Source organism: Mastigoproctus giganteus, chromosome 5 (assembly GCF_048544385.1).
Source record: "Mastigoproctus giganteus isolate SK-2022 chromosome 5, ASM4854438v1, whole genome shotgun sequence".
Lineage (NCBI taxonomy): Eukaryota > Metazoa > Arthropoda > Arachnida > Uropygi > Thelyphonidae > Mastigoproctus > Mastigoproctus giganteus.
The window spans coordinates 159,059,557-159,081,416 of NC_143579.1; the positions used below are offsets into that span (position 1 = coordinate 159,059,557).

The 21,860-nt window shown below is 41.6% G+C and overlaps 1 protein-coding gene across 1 annotated transcript in view; it reads right to left on the reverse strand.

Annotated features, from left to right (window-relative positions):
* The window catches only part of LOC150085794 (protein Skeletor, isoforms B/C-like), a 715,869-nt gene that overhangs the window by 88,964 nt on the left and 605,045 nt on the right, over positions 1 to 21,860 (reverse strand). Inside the window, exon 13 of the mRNA XM_090374255.1 lies at positions 16,832 to 17,025. Within this exon, the coding sequence (XP_090230381.1) occupies positions 16,832 to 17,025 (194 nt within the window). The remainder of the gene's footprint in view (positions 1 to 16,831; positions 17,026 to 21,860) is intronic.

Here is a 21,860-nt window from a genome sequence, read left to right on the forward strand (position 1 = left end):
CGCCGGATTCCATTGATGTAAGCCCGGAACCTAGGCTGTGGGCGTTGGATCCCAGTGATGCTAGTCTGGAAGTCCAGCAGCGTCACTGGGAGGTCCCCTCACCACGTACAGGTGCCCACGTCGAGGGGTCACGTTCATGGAGGAAGTGAATCTTCTGCTGAATGCAAGACAGAACTGGATGAGAATTATATCTCACAATTATTAAAGCCTGTAACACGCTGAGAGAATCGGAATATAAAATGAACCGTTGGTATTGGCATTTACTAATGTGATCCAAGGCTAACTCTATAGTGTGCAGCTCTGCAGTAAATATGCTGCATTCAGAGGGAATCTGCTGCGATGTAGTGGTGTCTGTAAAAGGAAAAACAGCAGCAGATCCCACATACGATTCTGTCTTCGAGCCGTCTGTGTAACCAGGCAAGAAGTCAGAATGTTCTGCACGGTGTTGTGAATAGAGCTGAAGGTAGACAGAAGACGGAGTATTAGACTTCGTCGCAACCTTGAGCGAGAAGTCACAAGCTGGCGTTTGTGCATGCCAGGGTGGAAGGGGCTCCTTTGGTGATCGAGCAACCTACTTTGTCTACCGAGATGTTAAGCTCATTGAGTAGCTCTTGAACACGAATGCCGAATGGGCGATTCACAGTGCGTCGTGTGTTATAAACATTTTCCCATTATGGCTCAAAAACGGATGTCCACGTGGGATGATCTCGCAGGGATTTCAGCTTGAAGGCATATTGTAGAGACAACTGCATTCGTCGAAGCGACAAGGGTGGTTCATTTGCTTGGATATACAGACTTTGGACAGGTGATGTTCTGAATGCGCTAGTTGCAATACGAATGGCTTGATGACGGACGGGGTCAAGCCAACGAACAGCGCTATTTCTGGCAGATGAATATACCTGAGACCCATAATCTAATTTTGAGCATACAAGTGCATGGTATAGACGGAGTAGATTGCATCGGTCTGCACCCCAAGAGGTAGGAGAGAGAGAGAGAGAGAGAGAGAGAGAGAGAGAGAGAGAGAGAGAGAGAGAGAGAGGGGAGAATGTTAAGCCCTCTCGTGCACATTGTGCATCAGCCAAGTCATTGCCTCTGATACCAACATGGCTAGGGATCCAGCAAAAGCGAACACCAAAGTTTAACTCTGAAAGGGAGTATAATATTTGCTGCACCCGACATAATACTGGTTGAGTGCTTCTCACATTGAATAAAGCCTGTAATACGCTTGGGGAGTCGGTATATAACATGTACCTTTGGAACTGGTGGGTTTTTATATGATCCAAGGCCATTTCTATGGCGTGTAGCTCAGCAGTGTATATGCTACATTCGCTTGGAATACACCTGCAGATTGTTTTGCTTGGAAAGACACAAGCAGATCCCGCAAAATCTTCAGACTTCGAGCCATCTGTATAAACCGACAAGAATTCAGAGTATTCGGCAAGGTGTGCTGCCAAGAGTTGTGATATATACATGGCGATGTGTTAGCTTTCAGCCAACTCCGAAGAGTGAAGTCACAAGACGGAGATCATATATTCCAAGGGGGAAGAACTTGCTTGACTGAAGTGGATATATTATCCAATGTGAAATTAATATCAGCTCTTGAATCCTGATACGAAAAGGCCAACTAGCAGTTTTATGTGTATTATATAGATTTTCCCACAATGGCATATAAACAGATGTCCACGTAGGACGGTCAGGCAGGGATTTTATTTTATAGCATATTGTAACGAGAATTGCTGACGTCGAAGCATCAAAGGTGGTTCGTTGGCTTTAACATATAGACTTTGGACAGGCGAAGTGCGGAATGCCCCCATGGCAATCCGAATAGTTTTATGGTGGATTGGATCAAGCCATCGCAGTACAGAATTTGGGAACTTGGGAACCATAGTCAAGTTTAGAGTGAATGAGTGCTCAGTATGGATGCAATAATGTGCTTCTATCTGCTCCCCAAAGGTTGGAGGTGATAGCACTGAGCATGTTCAAACACCTCATGCATTTTGCTCTAAGCTGACGGATATGGTGTAGGAATGTCAGTTTTTTTTCAAAGATAAGTCCCAAAAATTTTGTTTCTGCTACCACAGGAATTGGATTTTGCCCAAGTCTGAGTTCCGGGTCAGGATGTAGATTCCGTTTGTGGCAGAAGTGCAGGCAAACGGTCTTTTGGGCAGAAAACTTAAACCCATTGGTTAAAAACCAGGAACTAAGGTGATTGACTGCTTGTTGCAATTGTCGTTCAATAACTCTCATGCTACAGGAGTGAAAAAAATACTAAAATCATCAATGTACAAGGCACTATTTACTGAAGGAGGATTTGATTTGATTTGATTTTGATTTTTGTGGCTCAAAAACAGCAAGGTTATAGTGCGCCATGGAAAGAATAAAATTCAAAAAAGATTAGACTTGTTAGTTTTAAAAAAGGTTACTTCGTCTAAAGTTGCATGTGTATATATATATATATACAGACATATCAATACATAAAAGCAAATTGTATATTTCATATGAGTGTATACATATTGATCGATTTTAAAAATTTACGAACTGCTGACACATTGTCGTTGTCATTTAAAATCTGACTGAGTGTATATGGCTCAGTCAGATGGGTAAAAGCGCTAAAACGAGCATTTATAAAACTGGTACAATCGCATAAAATGTGTTGGACGGATAAAACGGTGTCGCATTGCTCGCACATAGGAGGGTCATCAGCCCTCAGCAAAAAGGAGTGTGTCCTATGCGGAGCCGAGCAAGAACAACTTCCTCTTTGCGATCCCTGCGTGAGCTGGACCGCCAAGGATGGATCACAGGCTTAACTCGACATAGTTTGTTTGTAGTAATCTGTCGATGCAACGAATCTTGCCACTGAGATTGTAGGTTACTACGGTTCACTTGCCTGTAGTCTGTATAGGGGACTAACAGGTCAAGATTATCCGTCAGGGCTGCCGATTTGGCTGCAATGTCAGCCAAATCATTTCCTCTAATCCCGATGTGACTGGGGATCCAGCAGAAGTGGATATCGAATCCACTTGCATAGAGATTGTATATTATCTGCTGAATTCGGGACAGGGTTGGATGATTGGTGTGTGACATCGCAGATAAAGCCTGTAGTGCACTCATTGAGTCGGCATATATAATACACCGTTGGTAACGGTGTTTTCTTATGTGATCTAGAGCTAACTCTATAGCATGCAGCTCTGCAGTATAAATGCTGCAGTCAAGGGGTATCTGCTCTGATATGGTATTATTTGGAAAGACAGCAGCAGATCCCACATACGATTCTGACTTCGAGCCGTCTGTGTAGACTGGCAAGAAGTCAAAATGTTCTGCACGGTGTTGTGAATAGAGCTGCAGGTAGACAGAAGGCGGAGTATTAGACTTCGTCGCAATCTTGAGCGAGAAGTCATATGCTGGTGTTTGTGCATGCCAGGGTGGAAGGAGCTCCTTCGGTGATCGAGCGACCTTGTCTACCGAGATGTTAAGCTCATTGAGTAGCTCTTGAACACGAATGCCGAATGGGCGATTAGCGGACCGTCGTGTGTTGTAGAGATTTTCCCATCGTGGCTCGAAAACGGATGTCCACGTGGAATGATCTGGCAGGACTTCAGCTTGAAGGCATATTGTAGAGACAACTGCATTTGTCGAAACGATAAGGATGGTTCATTTGCTTCGACATACAGACTTTGGACAGGTGATGTTCTGAATGCACCAGTAGCAATACGAATGGCTTAATGATGGATGGGGTCAAGCCAATGAACAGCGCTATTTCTGGCAGATGCATATACCTGAGACCCATAATCTAATTTTGAACGTACAAGTGCACGGTACAGACGTAGGAGAGTGCATCGGTCTGCACCCCAAGAGGTAGAAGAGAGAGAGCGGAGGATGTTAAGCCCTCTTGTGCACTCTGTGCGAAGCTGACGAATGTTGGACAAATGTCAGCTTTTTGTCAAAAATGAGTCCCAGGAATTTCGCCTCTGATACAACTGGAATGGTGCTTTGTCCAAGTCGTAATTCAGGCTCAGGGTGGAAGTTACGTTTGCGACAGAAATGTACGCAAACAGTCTTCTCCGGTGAGAACCTGAAACCATTGGCCGTGGCCCAGGAGTTAAGACGGTCAATAGCTTGTTGCAGTTGTCTCTCAATAACCCTTATATTGCATGATTGAGAGAATATGCTGAAGTCATCGACGTAGAGTGCACTGTTGATAGTTGGAGGAAGTTGTTCAGAAATAGAATTTATTTTAATGGCAAAAAGCGTGACACTTAAGACAGATCCTTGTGGTACCCCCTCCTCTTGGCAAAAGGGCCGCGAAAGGGAGGATCCTACACGAACTTGGAAATAATGGCAGGATAAAAAATTTTTAATAAAAATTGGAAGGTGGCCTCTTAGACTGAGGTTGTAAAGGTCTTTTAAAATACCAAATCTCCAAGTTCTGTTGTACGCTTTTTCCATGTCAAAGAAGATGGACACCAAATGTTCTCTTTTTAGGAAAGCATCTCGAATAGATGTTTCCAGTCTAATTAAGTGGTCCAGTGTGGACCTGTTTCTTCGGAAGCCGCACTGAAAGCGGGAGAGAAGGTCGTTCGATTCTAAATACCATAAGAGACGAGCATTGACCATTCTCTCCAATATTTTGCACAGACAGCTGGTCAGAGCAATGGGACGATAGTTTTTTGGACATATAGGATCCTTTCCTGGCTTAGCAAAAGCAAGAATAGTTGCCTTGCGCCAGGTATCCGGAAAATGCTCTTCAAGGAAGATTCTGTTGTACAGAATCTTCAAGGAAGATTTTTTCCCAGACCACCTTAGTACTGGTCGTCTGGGTAATGAATGATGTGAAACGGATCCACGATTCCCTTTGACTCTGACGGCAGATGTAGCGTGATTTGGCTCGGGCACGTTTAAAGGCTAATAGGTTGACTGTGGTAGGATATCTTCGAAATATCCCCCAAGCCTTGTTTTGAGCCTTTTTAGCTGTTGTGCATTCTGGATTCCACCATGGTTTTGGAAAGGGAGGAAACCGGGTGGATGTTTTTGGAATTGTAGTTGCAGCTGCATGGACAATATTTTCTGTTATGTACGTAACTGCATCGTTGATAGGCTCCTGACTGACTGCAGAGTTGTCAAATTTTGCCAGGTGTTGAAAGGCACTCCAGTCAGCTTGATCAAACTTCCACCGCGGTAACCTGACAGGAAGACAAGGTCTCCCAGTAATTAAGGTGGTTATCACGGGGAAGTGATCACTTCCATACAGCTTCCCTTCTACCTCCCAGGTAAGTGACGAGAGAAGAGAAGGCGAGCCGATAGAAAGATCAATGGCAGAAAACGTATGGGTAGGCATGTGGAAAAAGGTGTTTGTTCCCAAATTAAGAAGGCAGAGGTCATTGTCAATGAGCATACGCTCTATGACTCGTCCCCTTCTATTAATGCTAGCACTACCCCACAGGGTGTTATGTCCATTAAAGTCCCCAAGAAGTAAGAAAGGGGGAGGCAACTGCATTACGAGATCATCAAGGTCTTTCTGGCAGATGTCAGTACCAGGTGGCAGATATATAGAGCAAACAGTTAGTAAAAACCCCACTGTTATTCGAATTGCTACTGCCTCTATGTTGGTAGTAAGTTGCAGATGCTGAAAAGGGGTATGGTTGCCCACAAGGATTGCGACTCCTCCATGAGCGGGGCCATCCCCAGTTCTATCCTTGCGAATGACAGTAACGTTGTGCATCCTGGGGTCATCATTTGCCCTTAGGTAAGTCTCCTGTATACAAAAGCAAGATGGTTTGTGCTTTTGCAGGAGTGCCTTGATGTCTTCTGCATTTTTCCGGAATCCACGACAATTCCATTGTAGGAATTTAGCCATTATTTTGGCTTGGTGGTTCCTTCAGGCGGCTTCCGAGGTGCTGAGGGCTTATTTTTGTCAGTCTTAGATTTATCCTTCCTGGGGAAGTATGGACGCTGCCCCGTGTCCATATCCTCCTCAGTAAAGAGTTCCAAGACTGCTTTGTCCTGTACCACCTTCTCCTTAACATCCATTTTTTCCTGAGAACTAGGATGTACGTCAGATTTCTTATTCTTTTCTCCAGAAACTGATTTTCTAATTGGTGGGGCACTAGGAGGTACAGATATTGGAGTGGCAGCTGATTGGTCTTTTTGTGCGGGTTTTATTGAACTTAACAGGTAGCGAGCAATAGGAGTGAATGACTCCTTTGGTGGTATGGTCATTTCGGTCTGAGTTCCGATGGAACATCTCCCAGCTACCTTCTGAGCGTAGGTTGGTTTATTTATATTTATAGGTTTCACCGTTTTCCTTGCCTCTTGATAAGATATGTTCAGCTCTGCCTTAAGTCGCTGAATTTCTTTTTCTTGTTTCCACCTCTGGCATGCCCTTGAGTAGGCCGGGTGTTCTTCTTGGCAGTGAATGCAGGTTGGTTTTGCAGCTGAGCATGAAGTTGTTTCGTGGTCCTTTGCGCCACACCGAGCGCATACAAGGGTTCCACGACAAGCCATCTGTGAATGTCCGTATTTCTGGCACTTAAAACACCGTAACGGATTTGGGATATACGGACGCACTGGGCAGTTAATATAGCCAGCTTTAATTTCATGAGGAATAGTTGGTGAATTGAATGTTAAGATGATATTTCTAGTGGAAACTAATTTTCCATCCCTACGCATGGATATACGTTTAGCAGCTGTCACTCCCTGGGGTTTTAACTCTGAACAGATTTCCTCTTCAGTTACATCCATCAGATCCCATTCCGCGATAACACCACGGGATGAGTTCAGTGTCTTGTGGGGGGGTTATGGTGACAGGCATTCCCCCGATAGATGTAGCATGGAGGAGCTGTTCTGAGGTAATATCACTTCTGGTTTCTACAAGTATGTCACCCGAACGAAGCCGTTTGACAGACTTAGGAGAGCCTGCCAACCCTTCCAAACCCTTCTGGATAAAGAAGGGTGACATTTTTCCTATAGGCTTCTCACTAGTTGGGTGAATTATCAGGAACCGAGGTGTAGGACCTGATATAACCTCCTTTTTCTGTCTTTTTTGCAGAAGTGACGTTCTCTTGGTCTACGGTAAAGTTTTCAGTTAGGGACCGGGTTGGGGCCCCAGAAGAAATTAATTTATCAGGATTCATGCAGTTTTTTAAGTGGTTCAGTGCCTGGGCTCCCCACCCACCATGGAGCCCAAAGGGACGCCCACTACCCGGCATGCAATAAATGCGCTCGGGAGTGGAACGCCAGGGCTACCCAGACACCATACCCGCACCGCCGCCAGCCTGAATCCTGTCCCTCGGACCTTGAGGGTAGGGGCGTGGCATTGACACGGTTGACCCTCGCAGGCGAACCTACTAGCCGATTGATCCTAGCCGGGCCTTCCAGGACCACCCGTCTTGTCGAAGCAGGGGCCAAAGTGGTGTATTGAAGCTGGGCCCCTCAACCACCAGGATCCCTCTTTCCGAATTTTCACGGGTCGCAGCGCACGGCAAACACGCCGGATTCCATTGATGTAAGCCTGGAACCTGGGCTGTGGGCGTTGGATCCCAGTGATGCTATTCTGGAAGTCCAGCAGCGTCACTGGGAGGTCCCCTCACCACGTACAGGTGGCCACGTCGAGGGGACTGAAGGAGGAAGCTGTTTTGTAATGGAGTTAACTTTTCCTACAAACAGGGTAACACTGAGGACAGAGCCTTGGGGAATGCCTTCCTCTTGACAAAAAAGGCGGGACGCACTGGATTTAACACGAATCTGGAAGAGTCGTTTAGAAAAAAAATTTCTGATAAAAATAGGGAGGTGGCCTCTCAGACCAAAAGAATACAGGTCTTTTAAAACACCATACCTCCAGGTTGTGTCATAAGCTTTTTCCATGTCAAAGAAGGCTGATACCAAGTGCTCACGCTTTATAAATGCATCGCGAATCGCTGTTTCCAGTCAGATTAAATGGTCCAAAGTGGATCGATTCCTTCGGAAGCCGCACTGAATCTTGTTCAAATGGTCATTTGCCTGTAGGTAATATATGAGGCGGGCATTCTCCATTTTTTCCAAAATCTTACCTAAACAACTGGTCAGAGAAATTGGACAATAGTTGCTAGGAATTTTGGGGTCTTTTCCTGGCTTTGGAAAAGCGAAAACGGTTGCCCTACGCCAAGAAAGGGGAAATTGATCCTCAAAATAAATTCAGTTGTATATGTTGTTGGAGTGGGATTCAAGAAATGCGCCTATAACTTAGGAGTGTTGGTCAATATATGAAGAAATTGTTCTAGAAGTGACTGTACACGTTTATCATTTTTAGATATTTAAACGGCTCTGATAGATTGGCATCATCTCCAAGTATATGAGCTAGTTGCAAGGGTTTTTGTGTGTTGATTAAAGATCTGAAACATTCAATTCTAGCTGCATTGTATTGTGCACATTCAATGATAATATGTTTCACTGTAAGAATGGAACTACAATGCAAGCAGAGAGGAGGCTCTTCTCCTAGCAGTAAAAAAAGATGTGTTAGGTGCATATGGCCAATTCGTACTCTTGCTTGCAAAAAAACTCTTCGTACCTGGTTAATCGGAAACTAGATCTCCATAGCTGTGGATTTTGTTTTATTTCAAGAAGTTTGTTTGATATCTGATTATGCCACTTTTCAAACCATATCTCTGTACATATCCTCCGTATGATTGGCTTATAGTCAGAATAAGGAACTGGGATGGGATCGGAGCAAGCAGGGTGTTTTGCTGCTTCGTCTGCACACTCATTTCCTGGGACTCCATCGTGGCTGGGTATCCAGCAGAACTTGACAGTCAGCTTATTTTTATTGAGGTGACATAACTGTTATCTGATTTGTGTGAGAAGTGGATGGGAACTTTGTGGTTTTTCCTGTAGGGCATTCACTGCACTTAAAGAGTCTGTGTATATTGTCACTTGGGTATTTAGAAGATCATTAAGGAGATTTAAAGCCATTTTGATTGCATATAATTCAGCAGCAAATACACGGCATTCATATGGTAATTGTACAGAAACAGTGGATGTAAGGCAAATTACTGCAGCTCCCACGGATATATCAGTTTTGGTTGTTGCAGTGGGATTTGGGCTACTATGGCCAAATTGCACGTGTTACTTTAGAAAATTCATCAATACTTTATAGATGGGTCTAGAAGTGATTGTATACATTGATCATTTTCAGATAAATAAACAATTCTGATAAATTTGCATCATCTCCAAGTATATGTCTGAGTTGCAGTGGTTTTTGTGAATTTAGCAGAGATCTGAAACATGCAATTCTAGCTGAATGGTAATGTGGACACTCAATGATAATATGCTTCACGGTAAGTGTGGTACTACAATGTGAGCAAAGTGGAGGATCTTCACCTAGCAGTAAAAATAGGTGTGTTAGATGTGTATGGCCAATTCGTGCTCTTGCAAGCACAACCTCTTCTTGCCTGTTTAATCAGGAACTGGATCTCCATAGGAGACCACTGAGATATGAAGGAGACCACTGAGATATGGTCTGAAATGATGCCACATTTCAGACCATATCTCAGTGCATATCTGCCATATGATTGATTTGTAGTCGGAATATGGAATTGGGATGTAATTGAAGCAAGTAGAGTGTTTTGCTGCTTCATCTGCATGCTCCTTTCCTGGAATACCAACATGGCTGGGTATCCAGCAAAACGTGATGGTTTGCTTATTTTCACTGAGGTGATATAACTGAGATCTAATTTGTGGGATAAGTGGATGGAAATTTTGTGATTTATTCCGTAGGGCATTCAGAGCACTTAAAGAGTCTGTGTATATTATGATCTGGGTGTTTAGAGGATCGTTAAGGACATTTAAAGCCATTTTGATTGCATACAGTTGAGCAGTAAAAACACTGCATTTAAGAGGTAACTGGACAGAAACAGTGGTTGTAGGACTGATTACTCCAGATCCTATGGATATATCAGTTTTGGGGCCATCTGTATATATTTGGAGACTGCGAGCATTGGCCAATGCATGAGCCGCGTGTAACTGTCTAATATTGTTGTTCGATAGGGAGTGTTTTCCCCACTGAAGAAAATAGTTATCGCAAAGAGGTGTATACATTGCCCATGGTGCTTGTACTGCTTCTGCAGCTTGAGATATATTTCCAAGATAGATGTCCCAGTCTTCTGTTAACTCTTGTAGCCGGATACCTGCAGGTTTATTTTCATTGGGTTTGTTTCTATATAAGTTTACCCACTGAGGTTCAAAGAGATATGTCCAGATGGGGTGAGAAGGGAGGCTATGTAATTTGGCTGCATAGTTAAGGAGCAATACTTTCCTCCTAAGATGTAGTGGAGGTTCATTGGCGTCTATTATACAAACTTTGCACTGGAGATGTCTTAAAGGTTCCTAAAGCAATCCTGAGAGCCCTATATTGGACTGGATTGAGCCAAGCCAAAGCTGTCTTACATGCAGAATCATAAACTGGAGCTCCATAGTCCACACGAGATCTTATTAAGGTTCGATATAGATGCAGAAGCGTGACGCGATCGGCTCCCCATGCCAAGGAAGAGATAACTTTCAGGATATTCATCTTTTTCATGCACTGCATCCATAATTGATTTATATGCGCCTGAAAAGTAAGTTTAGTGTTGAGTACTAGTCCCAAGAACCGGATATTGTTGCTAAATGGTATTTGCTGGATTCCGAACCTTAGTTCAGGATCTGGATGCAGCTGACAATTTTTGCAAAAGGGGATAGCAGTTGTTTTTGTTGCAGAGAGGCGATAGCCATTATGAGATGCCCATGATTGTATTTTGTTTATTGAGAGCTGCAATTGACGCTCGATTGAGCGCATCTTTTGCGAGTGGCAGGATATTGTAAGGTCATCTGCATATAGATAGGTATCAACATTAACTGGAATGTTCTCTGTTGCATTGTTAAGCTTAACTGCAAAGAGCGTCACACTAAGAACTGAACCTTGTGGGACCCCTCTTCTTGGACAATTGTGCGGGATAGAGAATTGCAGTAATGCACTTGAAAGGTTCTGTTTTGTAGAAAGCTCTGTATGATCAGTGGTAGCTGACCCCGGAGTCCTGTGGCATACAGATTTTGAAGAATGCCATAGCGTCAGGTGGTATGAAAGGCTTTCTCTATATCCAGACAGAAAATGACAAGATGTTCTTTACGGATAAAAGCATTCCGTATGTTGGATTCTGCCTTGATCATAGGATCTAGAGTTGCTGATTTTATCTAAAACCGTACTGGTTCCTGTTCATTATCAAGTGAGATTCTAGGTGCCATACTAATCGAGCATGAATCATTTTTTCTAATGTTTTACCAAGGCAACTACTAAGAGATATTGGCCAATAGTTTTGTGGATTTGAATGATCGTTTCCAGGTTTAGCAAAGGCTACGACTATTGAGTGGCACAAAGAAAGTGGGTAGTAGCCTTCAGAGAATATCCAGTTAAAATATATCAGTAATGAGTTCAGAGCTTTCTTCTTTAGGTGTTTGAGCATGATATAGTGTATTCCATCAGACCCTGGTGCACTATTAGCTGACCTATTTAAGGAGCTCTCTAGTTCGAGTAGTGTTAAAGGTCAATTATATGGAAGAGATGCCGGTGTATTAAAGGCAAGCTTATGTTTTTTTTTTTTGGCTTTTATCTGTTTAAAGGCTGACTCATATGCAGATGTGGCAGAGATTTCAGAAAAGGATTCGGCTACGGCGTTTGCAATTTTTATTGCAGAGCAGTAATCTTTACTCTTCCAACTTATAACAGGTGTTGATTCGAGGTGGGATTTACCATTCAGCTTTTAAATTTTGTTCCAAAATTTTCTGCTCTCTGTATTTTTATTAATGGTGGAAGCAAACCGGATCCAAGAATCTTTTTTCGATTTTTTCTGTACATAACGTGCCTTAGCTTTACAATTGTTAAAATTTATCAGGTTGTCAGTTGTTGGGTTCTTGTGAAATAGATTCCATGCTTTATTCTGTTCTTTTTTGGCATCACGGCATGCATCATTCCACAAGACATTGGCATATCTATGAGGAACAACTCTGGTTTTGGGTATAGAGCAAGTTGCAGCTGTTTTTATCTGTGCAGTAATGTGGTCAGAAACATCATCTATAGGTTGGCTTTTGATGACTAGATCATCAAAGGAAATTGTACTGGTGAACTTGTTCCAATCTGTCTTGTTAAATTTCCATTTTATGTGGCTGGTTATATGTGAGGTTCTATTTGTTTGCAATTTGCAAATGATCGGATAATGATCACTATTCAGTGGGTTACTTAAAACTAACCACTGAATAAGTGGGAACAGTTTTGATAGATCTATTTCAGTAGATACTCCGGTGGTAAAGTGGAAATAAGTGTTAGCACCAGTATTTAATAATGTGAGATTCTGATTTTCAAGAACTGTTTCAATGAATTTTCCTCGTTTGTCTATCTTCGGAGATCCCTACATAGGATGGTGCCCATTGAAATCCCCTAGCAGATAATACCTTAATAAACAAAGGCATTATCTGCTTTTGTTTATTTGTTGTTGTTGTTGTTATTTGGTTTTTAGGAGCATTAGCAACTAAGGCCATATTGCTCCGGGATATGCGGTGGTCATTTCCTGACCTTTCCGCATCCTCCGTATTGGGTGGTGACAGGCTTGAACCCTGGTCTAATCAAGAAGCGTGTGCTACGCACTGCTGCTCCTTCCCACCTGGCTACGGAGGAGACTATTTCAAGGAGCTGTAGGCCCGCTGGTCGTATTTTATTTGGTTTATTTCTATAGAGATTGTGAAATGGTTGATTAAAGAGATATGGTTGAATGGGGTGTGGAGACCAGTTTTGTATTCTGACTGCATATTTAAGTAGAAACATTTTTCTGTGGAGGTACAGAGGGGGCTCATGGGCTTCAATATATAGACTATAGGTTGGAGATGTCCTATAAGCACCAAGAGCAATCCTCAGCGCACTGTGTGACAATTACTCAGTAGACGTTGAGTTTCAATGATCCAGGTGAGTCGATTGTGGATCATTTTTTCAAGAATTTTACCAAGGCTAACTTGACAGAGAGATTGGCCTGTAACTATTACGACTGGAGGGATCTTTTCCATGTTTCAAAAAGGCCAAAACTGTAGCATGGTGCCAAGAGGTTGGATAAATATTTTACAGGAAGCTTGTTTGTTTGTTTATTTGGTTTTTAGAAGCATTAGCAACTAAGGCCATATTGCCCCGGATATGCGGTGGTCATTCCCTGACCTTTCTGCATCCTCCGCATTTGGTGGTGACGGGCTTGAACCCCAGTCTAATCAAGAAGCGTGTGCTACGCACTGCTGCTCCTTCCCACCTGGCTACGAAGGTGCCTATTTTACAGGAAGCTCTGGTTAAAGAAGACTAGCAGCATTTGTAAGTTTTTCTCATCGAGATGCTGCAGCATGACATAATATATGCGATATGGGCCAGCTGCAGTGTTTCGTGTTGTTCTGATGGCTTGTAAAAGTTCACAATATTCAAGAGGCTGATTATACGGAAGTGATAGTGAGGTTCTAAAGTTGATGGGTCTCTGTTCGGTGGGGGTCTTAATTTTTTGGAATTTAGGAGTGTAGTTTGATGCAGCTGAGACTTGGGCAAAGGTTCTGACAAGGCATTCGCTATATCTAGAGGACCAGAGAGTTCTTGCCCATTGTATGAAAAAATTGGGGAAGGGATGATTGGAAACTTCCCAGAAAGCTGTCCAATTTTCTTCCATATTAATCTGGAGTAGGTATTTCTGTTGATGTAAACCGAGTACATGCAAACCGAGTCCATGAATCTTTTTTTGGCTTGCCTGTGAATGAACCGCGCTTTTGCCCTTAGCTTCTTGTAGCTAATTAAATTAGTTGTCGTTGGAAATCGACGGAATAAATTGAATGTTTTATTTTTTTCCTTCTTTGCTTTCGTGCCCTTTTCTTTCCACAAGTTGTTGTTGTTATTTTGGAGCATTAGCAAGTAAGGCCATATTGCTCCAGGATCTGCGGTGGTCATTCCCTGACCTTTCCGCATTCTCCGTATTTGGTGGTGACGGGCTCGAACCCCGGTCTAATCAAGAAGCGTGTGCTACACGCACTGCTGCTCCTTCCCACCTGGCTACGGAGGCGCGCATTTCCACAAGTAGGTGAAGTGTCGTCGGGTTGGGGAGTTTGATAATGGAATTGAGTATTTTGCTGCAACTAAAAGACGGGATGTGATATAATCAGTTACTTTATCTATAGGCTGTAGTTGAATAGTTTCTTTGACCAGAGTGATCGTTGATTGAAATTTGGCCCAAATGGCTTTAGAAAATTTTCATTTCCTGCAGCGTTGGTCTAATGGTTGTTGTGTGGTGAGCAGGTTACAGAGAATTGGAAAGTGGTCACTACCCATTGGATAATCCGTAGCGGACTACTGAATGACTAGAAACAGTATCGGAGAACAAATCGAGAGGTCAATTGCAGAAGTCTGTCCAGTAGGTAACTGTATGTGGGTGTGGGTCTGTGCCACTATTAAGAATGGTAAGGTTTTGTTTATCTAGTAGAGTTTCAATCAATCGGCCCTGTCTATCTAATCTAGAGGATCCCCATAAAGGGTGGTGGACATTGAAATCCCCTAGCAAGCAGATTGGGGAAGGTAGCTGTATTAAAAGTTCTTCGATATTTTTATAAGAGCAGGTATTTTGGGTGGGAGATAGACTGAGACTAGTGTAAACGCAATCTGAGTAATCAGACACACAGCAACGGCTTCAATTTGGGTTTGAAGAATGATTTGGCTAGCAGCGATCTTTGAGTTAATCAAAATAGCTAACCCACCACAAGCAGTCTCGGATGTATTCTGATCTCTTCGATAGATTGAGTAGTTTTTTTTATAGAAACAGAAATTTGAGCAGTTAAATAGGTTTCCTGCAGACAGAAACCCACTGGAGAGTTGCGTCTAATTAAGTACTGAATGTCGTCGATGTTGCCTCGAAAGCCTCTACACTGTAAAATGTAAGGCATTATTTGAGTTTAGAAGAAGCTCTACCTGACTTGGCTGTCTTGTGGCATTCTGTCTTTGGTTTATCTCTTTTTGGAAAGGTGGGGGGCGACTGTGTCCATATCTTCTTCTTCTACAAATATTTCCAGAATCGGATCTTCCTGTTTGGATGAGTACTCTGGATGCATCGATGTGTCCTGAATAATCTGTTTTGAAGTTGAACTAGGATTATTTGCAGTAGTAGCAATAACTGGCGGATCTGGAGATGTTGCTGGAATCATAAGAGGCGTATTACTTGCTTGGTCTGAGTGCTTCAGGATATTGGACTGCTGCTGAGAAAGGACAGCTCCAGCCCAGTCGGAGATTGATATGTTGGATGGAACAGTAACATCAGTTTGCGTGGCTATTGTTTGATATTTTTTTGCAATACTGGCATAGGTACGGTTAGATATACTGGGTGCAATTAATTTTCTTGCTTCCTGATAACTAACTTTGTTTTCGACTTTATATTTTACAATTTTTTTCTCCATTGTCCACTTCTCACATGTTTTAGAGTAAGCAGGATGGTTACCTTTGCAATTAGGACAAGTCATTTCTTTTGCCTAACAGTCATTTTGACTGTGATTGGGAGATTCACAGTTGGGACAAGCTGGGTTCCCTCTGCATGCCGTTTGAGAGTGGCTATACTTTTGGCATTTATAGCATCTCAACGGATTACGAATATAAGGACGAATGCTACAATGTAGATAACCTGCTTTTAGTGATGAAGGTCGATTTGGACTGTTAAAGGTGAGAATGATATTTCTGGTGGGTGTGAGTACATTGCCCCTTTTAGTCATAATTCTTTTGACAGCGATTACGTTTTGTTCTTGAAGCTCTTCTTTAATTTCTTCTTCTGTCACTTTCAAAAGGTCCCAACTAGATATAACACCCTTATGCATGGGGTTGCATGGGGAGTTAACTTTACTGGAATTTTAGCAAAGTTTGTCACTTTTAAGAGTTTTTCAGAATGCCTGCGGTTGACAGTTTTTACTAGTAAGTCCCGTGATTGCAGTCTCTTAACCGTCTTGGAGACCCTGCAATACTTTCCAAGTGTTTTTGGATTAGAAAGGGGGATAGCTTAATAAGAGGCTGTTCTGATAATGAATGCATTATTAAATATGCAGGAAACTCGGTTGCAGAGGAAATGGTTTTTAAACTCTTTGCTTGTGAAGAGTCATGCTCATGTTCTGTGTCTGGCCGACTGCTTGTCGGTTCTAAAGAAGGAAACATAGTTTTTTCCATCTTGGCTTCTTTTAGCCCCCGGCAGATGACCTTTTCTGCCAAGATTACCAGCCCAGCCGGGGGGGGGGGGCAGGAGCAGTGCCTGGAGTGACCAAGCGAAATTAGTAGGAGTTAGTCTATTAGATATGAAAAAATAAAGAAAGGTTACTTTCCTTCCTTGTTCTCTACTAGTACTTTTGATACAAGAGCTACTAAATAAAAGGATTTCTGAACGAGAGGAACGTAAAAGAGAACTTGCACAGTCAGAATTGCTTGGCACACGGGGCCAGAAGGGGAAGTGTTTGAATAATTATTGCAGTTTGCCTTATGGAAGTTTCAGGAGACGGTGTAACTTTAAAATCAAGGGGTCAACTGAGTTTGTTATGTGGATCATCTAGTACTAATCATTCCATGATAGGACAGATAGGAGAACACACCAAAAAATCTAAAGCTTACGGAGCACCTCTCAGTTTAAAAGATCATAAAAAACATTTAAAGTTAAGTGTTGGTAAAGAAATCTACCCAAAATGCCCACTTGTGCTACAAAGCTGGACATAAACTACCATTTATCAAATAAAAGATCATTCTTATTTAATAAGAGCAAAGCTTATAAGAACAATTTTTACTTTCACTTACTTGTCGCTGTTCTTCTGTGTATTTAGCATATCCTCCTACTGAATCATCTGTGATATAAAATGGATGATAATACATAGCTTTGTAGGGGTTGCTCCCACCTTCTATTTTAAAAATATACTTTCTTCCTCTCTTCACATAAATTTCTGGTGCCATAAGTCCATTGATATACCACACAACTCCTGGCGATGAAGTTTCTGTAATTATTTTAATTTACGCAACAGATTAACAGGCAATATTTATATATTTTGGGGTAATATGAAAACAAGCTTGGATTATGTACCTTCTTTTTGTAAAAGCAAAATGAATTCACACAAAGAGTTTGATAACACTAACTAATAATGCAGATTGTCTTTTATTAGATTCTGAATGACAAATATTACTACATCAGTGCAAGGTCTTTTATAATGTTGTAAACAGCATAAAAAACTCACAGTGCAATAACCATACATTTAATTCAAAAGGATTGTGCAACTGAAAATGAATCCAAAACTTATGTTCTTTTTGAACTGAAGCTTTGTTCAAAAACACAAAAAGACCACCTAATAAATTTTTTCTATGTCCTTTTGGTGTTTTAGTGGCAATATAAAGCAAGAATAATTTTTACAATTACAATCAGTTTTTCTGATTACAATAAAAATATCCGTGAAAAGTAATTTTTAGACTATGAAATCAATTGTTTATTTGTTTGGGGATTTTTTAGGTGCATCGGCATATATGGCCATAGTACGCCATACATATGATAGTATGTATGCTATTTCTTTACAGATCGAGAGTCAGAAAACTGGCTTTTGACTAGCTAACGGAGGTGGTGGCATACATCGATCGCTTTGAGAAAGGTAAAAATCTTTAAGACATTTGTTTTATTGCCCAAAAGTGAAGTAAGTGTTAGAGGGGTTTTCTGTTGTGGCTGGAGGAAGAGATTCTGGCATTTTATTGCAAATTTTGTGCATTCCACAAGGGTAGGCTTCACTGAAAGCATGGTGTTACACTGAGGGGGAAATCTCCCCTCTTAAAAGATAATCATGAGAAATATTACTGTGACCTATTCACAGACGAGCTAGTATTACCTCCTGTTGTCGAATAGGACTGAAACTTGAAAGCCATTACTCAAGATTTGGCCTGATACTTCAAAGCTTATTTTTAAGTTGGTCTTGCCATGTTAATTGTCACTGGTACATACATTTTTCCTGGATTACTAGTCAATGTGATGGTAAGTCAGCCGCTTTTGCGGCATTGTCTGCTAATTTATTTCCTGGAATTGCCCCATGTCCAGGGGACCCCAACAGGAGTGTTTCTTAAGCCCAGATAAGGTATATAAAGAGTTTGTTATTTCTTTTATGACTGGGTGAGTGATGTTCATGGTTGGTTGGTTGGTTTAATGGAAGTTTATTGGCACAAGGGCAACTAAGGCCAAATTGTGCCTGTCACAGTAATTCGGCAAATGATGTATATATATTTTTTATTATTATTATTATTTTTTCCAGTCATATGTCAGATAAGTTCATATAAATGAATTTGTTTTAAAAAATTAAATAAATCGGATAAATTTGCATCATCACTGAGAATATGGTTCATCTCTAATGAATTGTTTTGAGTTAAAACAGATTTAAAATTTGTTAGTCGAGCAGCATGATTGTAGGGACACTCGAGGAGAATGTGTTTCACTGTAAGTAGCGCAGAACAATGACGACAGTGAGGAGGTTCATCCCCTGTCAACAAATGGAGGTGGGTCAGATGGGAATGGCCAATGCGTGTCCTTGCAAGGACAACCTCTTCTCGTCTGTTTAATCGCGAACTAGATTTCCAGTATTGTGGCTTTTGCTTTATTTGGAAAAGTTTGTTATGGGTCTGTTGCTGCCATACTGATGTCCATTGGTCAACACATAACTGTTTTATGATGAGCTTACAGTCCATATTAGGAATCGAGGCAAGTGAAGACACTGGGTTGATTGGATTTTTTGCTGCTTGATCTGCTTTTTCATTTCCCTGGATTCCAGCATGCCCGGGAATCCAGCAGAATCTTACGTCTGTGTTATGCTCTGTTAGATTAATTAACTCTGCTCTGATTTCTTTCAGGATAGGGTGAGAGTTTGGACGTTTATGTTGTAAAGAGGTTACTGCACTCAAGGAATCGGTATAGATTATTATCTCTTCATTAGACCTGTTTTTGATGTGTTCGATAGCCATTTTTATTGCATGAAGTTCAGCGGTGTAAATACTGCAACTTGGGAAAAGTTTTTGAGAGATTGTACAAGTGGGAAGAACTACTGCAGCGCCCACATGTGTATCAGATTTGGATCCATCAGTATATATTTGCAGACAGTGTTTGTTTGCTGATGCATGAGCTAAATGTAGCTGCTGTACATTTTCATTGTTCAGCGCCTGTTTTCCCCATTTTCGAAAATAGTCATCACATAAAGTTTTAAAAGTGGACCATGGAGGCTCTATTTCTCCGGTATCTTGGTGGATATTGTCGAGTGGGACACTCCAATATTGAGCAACATAGTTCAATCTGATTCCGGCAGGTTTATTTTCATTTGGTTTATTCCTGTAGAAATTTATGAAAGACGGGTTAAAGAGGTAAGGACAGATAGGATGTGAGGGCATACTCCGAAGTTTTGCAGCGTACGTAAGCAGCAGCATCTGTCTCCTTAAGGATAATGGAGGTTCATGTGCGTCAATATATAGACTATGCACTGGAGATGTTCGGAAGGCACCTAGAGCTATTCTAAGTGCATTATGTTGAACGGTATTTAGGGACTGTAATGCTGACTTTCTAGCTGAGTCATATACAGGTGCAAGATAGTCTAGTCTGGATCGGATTATGGTTTTATATAAGTGGAGAAGGGAGTATCGGTCAGCTCCCCAGGATATTGCAGAAAGAACTCTAAGGATATTCATTTTTTTCAAAGAAATAGTTCGTACATGCTGTATGTGTTTCAGGAAGTTTAATTTCTTGTCCAATATTAAACCTAGGAATTTAATATTGTCACTGACTGGAATAGCATGATTTCCAAGGCGCAATTCAGGATCAGGGTGCAGTTTTCGTTTCTTGCAGAAGTGTATAGCAAAGGTTTTCTGAGGAGATAGTCGGTAGCCATTTTGTAACATCCATGATTGTGTTTTGTTTATTGATAGTTGGAGTTTCCTTTCAATGGAGAACATATTTTGTGAGTGACTGGATATAGTGAGATCGTCAGCATAAAGATAAGTTTCTACTGAAGACTGACCCTTGTGGGACTCCTTCCTCTTGTATGCAGATTTTCGAGAGTGAACTTTGAAAACGAACCTGAAAGGTTCGATATTCGAGAAAGCTCTGAATTAATGATGGTAAATGCCCCCTTAGTCCTAGGGCATGTAAGTCACGAAGGATGCCATGACACCACGTGGTTTCAAAAGCTTTCTCTATATCTAAGCTCACCATGACCAGATGTTCATTCTTTATGAATGGATTTCGCACATTTGCCTCAGCCTTAATCATAAGATCTAGGGTAGACCTGTTTTTACGAAAACCAAACTGATCGTTGTTCATAGTAGTTTGAGTTTCAAGATACCAGGTGAGGCGACTGTGTACCATTTTTTCCAGAGTTTTACCCAGACAGCTGGTAAGTGAGATTGGTCTATAATTATGCGGGTCTGATTGGTCTTTTCCTGGTTTTGGAATGGGTAGAACAACAGAATGTCTCCAGGAAATAGGAAAATAATTTGCAACAAATATTCGATTGAAAAGTTTTAGGATGGAGGAGCGTGTGCCCTCATTTAGATTCTTTAACATTAGGTAGTATATACCGTCTGGAGCAGGTGCACTATTGGCTGAATTTTTTAAGGATTCTTCTAATTCATACATGGTTAGTGGTTTATTGTAAGAGAGGGCTGACTTCGTTCCGAAATTTATTTTATATTTTTCAGTTACTGTTTTGGCTTTTAGGAAAGTTTGATCATATGCGGTTGAGGCAGAATGGTGAGCAAAAGATTCCGCGAGGATGTTTGCAATATCCTCTGGAAGGGTTATCTCCTGTCCTTTATGGACAATGATTGGGGAAGGAATAGATGGAAACTTACCAGTAAGGCATCTTATTTTTCTCCAGATAAGTCCTGCACTTGTGTCTTTAGTGACAGATGAAGCAAAACGAATCCAAGATTCCTTTTTAGCTTTTCGCCGGGTGTAGCGAGCATGGGCTTTTAGTTTCTTGTATGTAATGAGATTAGCAGTGGTTGGACTCTTTCGAAACTGATTCCACGCCTTGTTCTTCTCTCTCTTAGCAGTGTTACATGCTGAATTCCACCAATAGTTTTTGTGTTTGGATCCTGTATTTGAATTCGAGGAATGGTAGTAGCAGCAGCTGTCAAGATCTGTGATATGTTTAACGGCGTTATCAATGGAATGATGTTGGATAATATCATCCTCTAGTGTAATACTAGATGCATATTTATTCCAGTCAGCTTTTGAGAATTTCCATTTAGATTGACTACTTACTGGTAAGTTTGTCCTTGTGCAGAGCTTACAGATTATAGGAAAATGATCACTATTTAATGGGTTCTCTGAGACTCTCCAATCGATGTCTGGAAATAATGTGGGTGAGCATATCGACAGGTCTATAGCAGAGGTTGAGCCTGTTGGAAAATGGACATAGGTGTGGGAGCCTGTGTTAAGCAGAGTGAGATTATTCTTTACAAGAAAAGCCTCTATCGTGCGTCCCCGATTGTCTGTCTGAAAGGATCCCCATAACTGGTGATGCGCATTAAAATCGCCCAACAAGCAGAACGGAGAGGGTAGTTGTAGGATAAGGTCATTTAATTTCAGTTATCGAGCAGTTCTGATTTGGTGAGATATATATTGATACAAGTGTAAGCGTTTTACCAAGAGCAAGGCGTACTGCAACAACTTCTAAAGTGGTTTGTAGGGGTATACGTCTGGAAGGGATTTTACTATCAATCAGTATAGCTACACCACCATGTGGAGAGATCCTGTCATGCCTGAATATTGTATAGTTTTTAATTGACAGTGTCACTTGCGGAGAAAGATTCG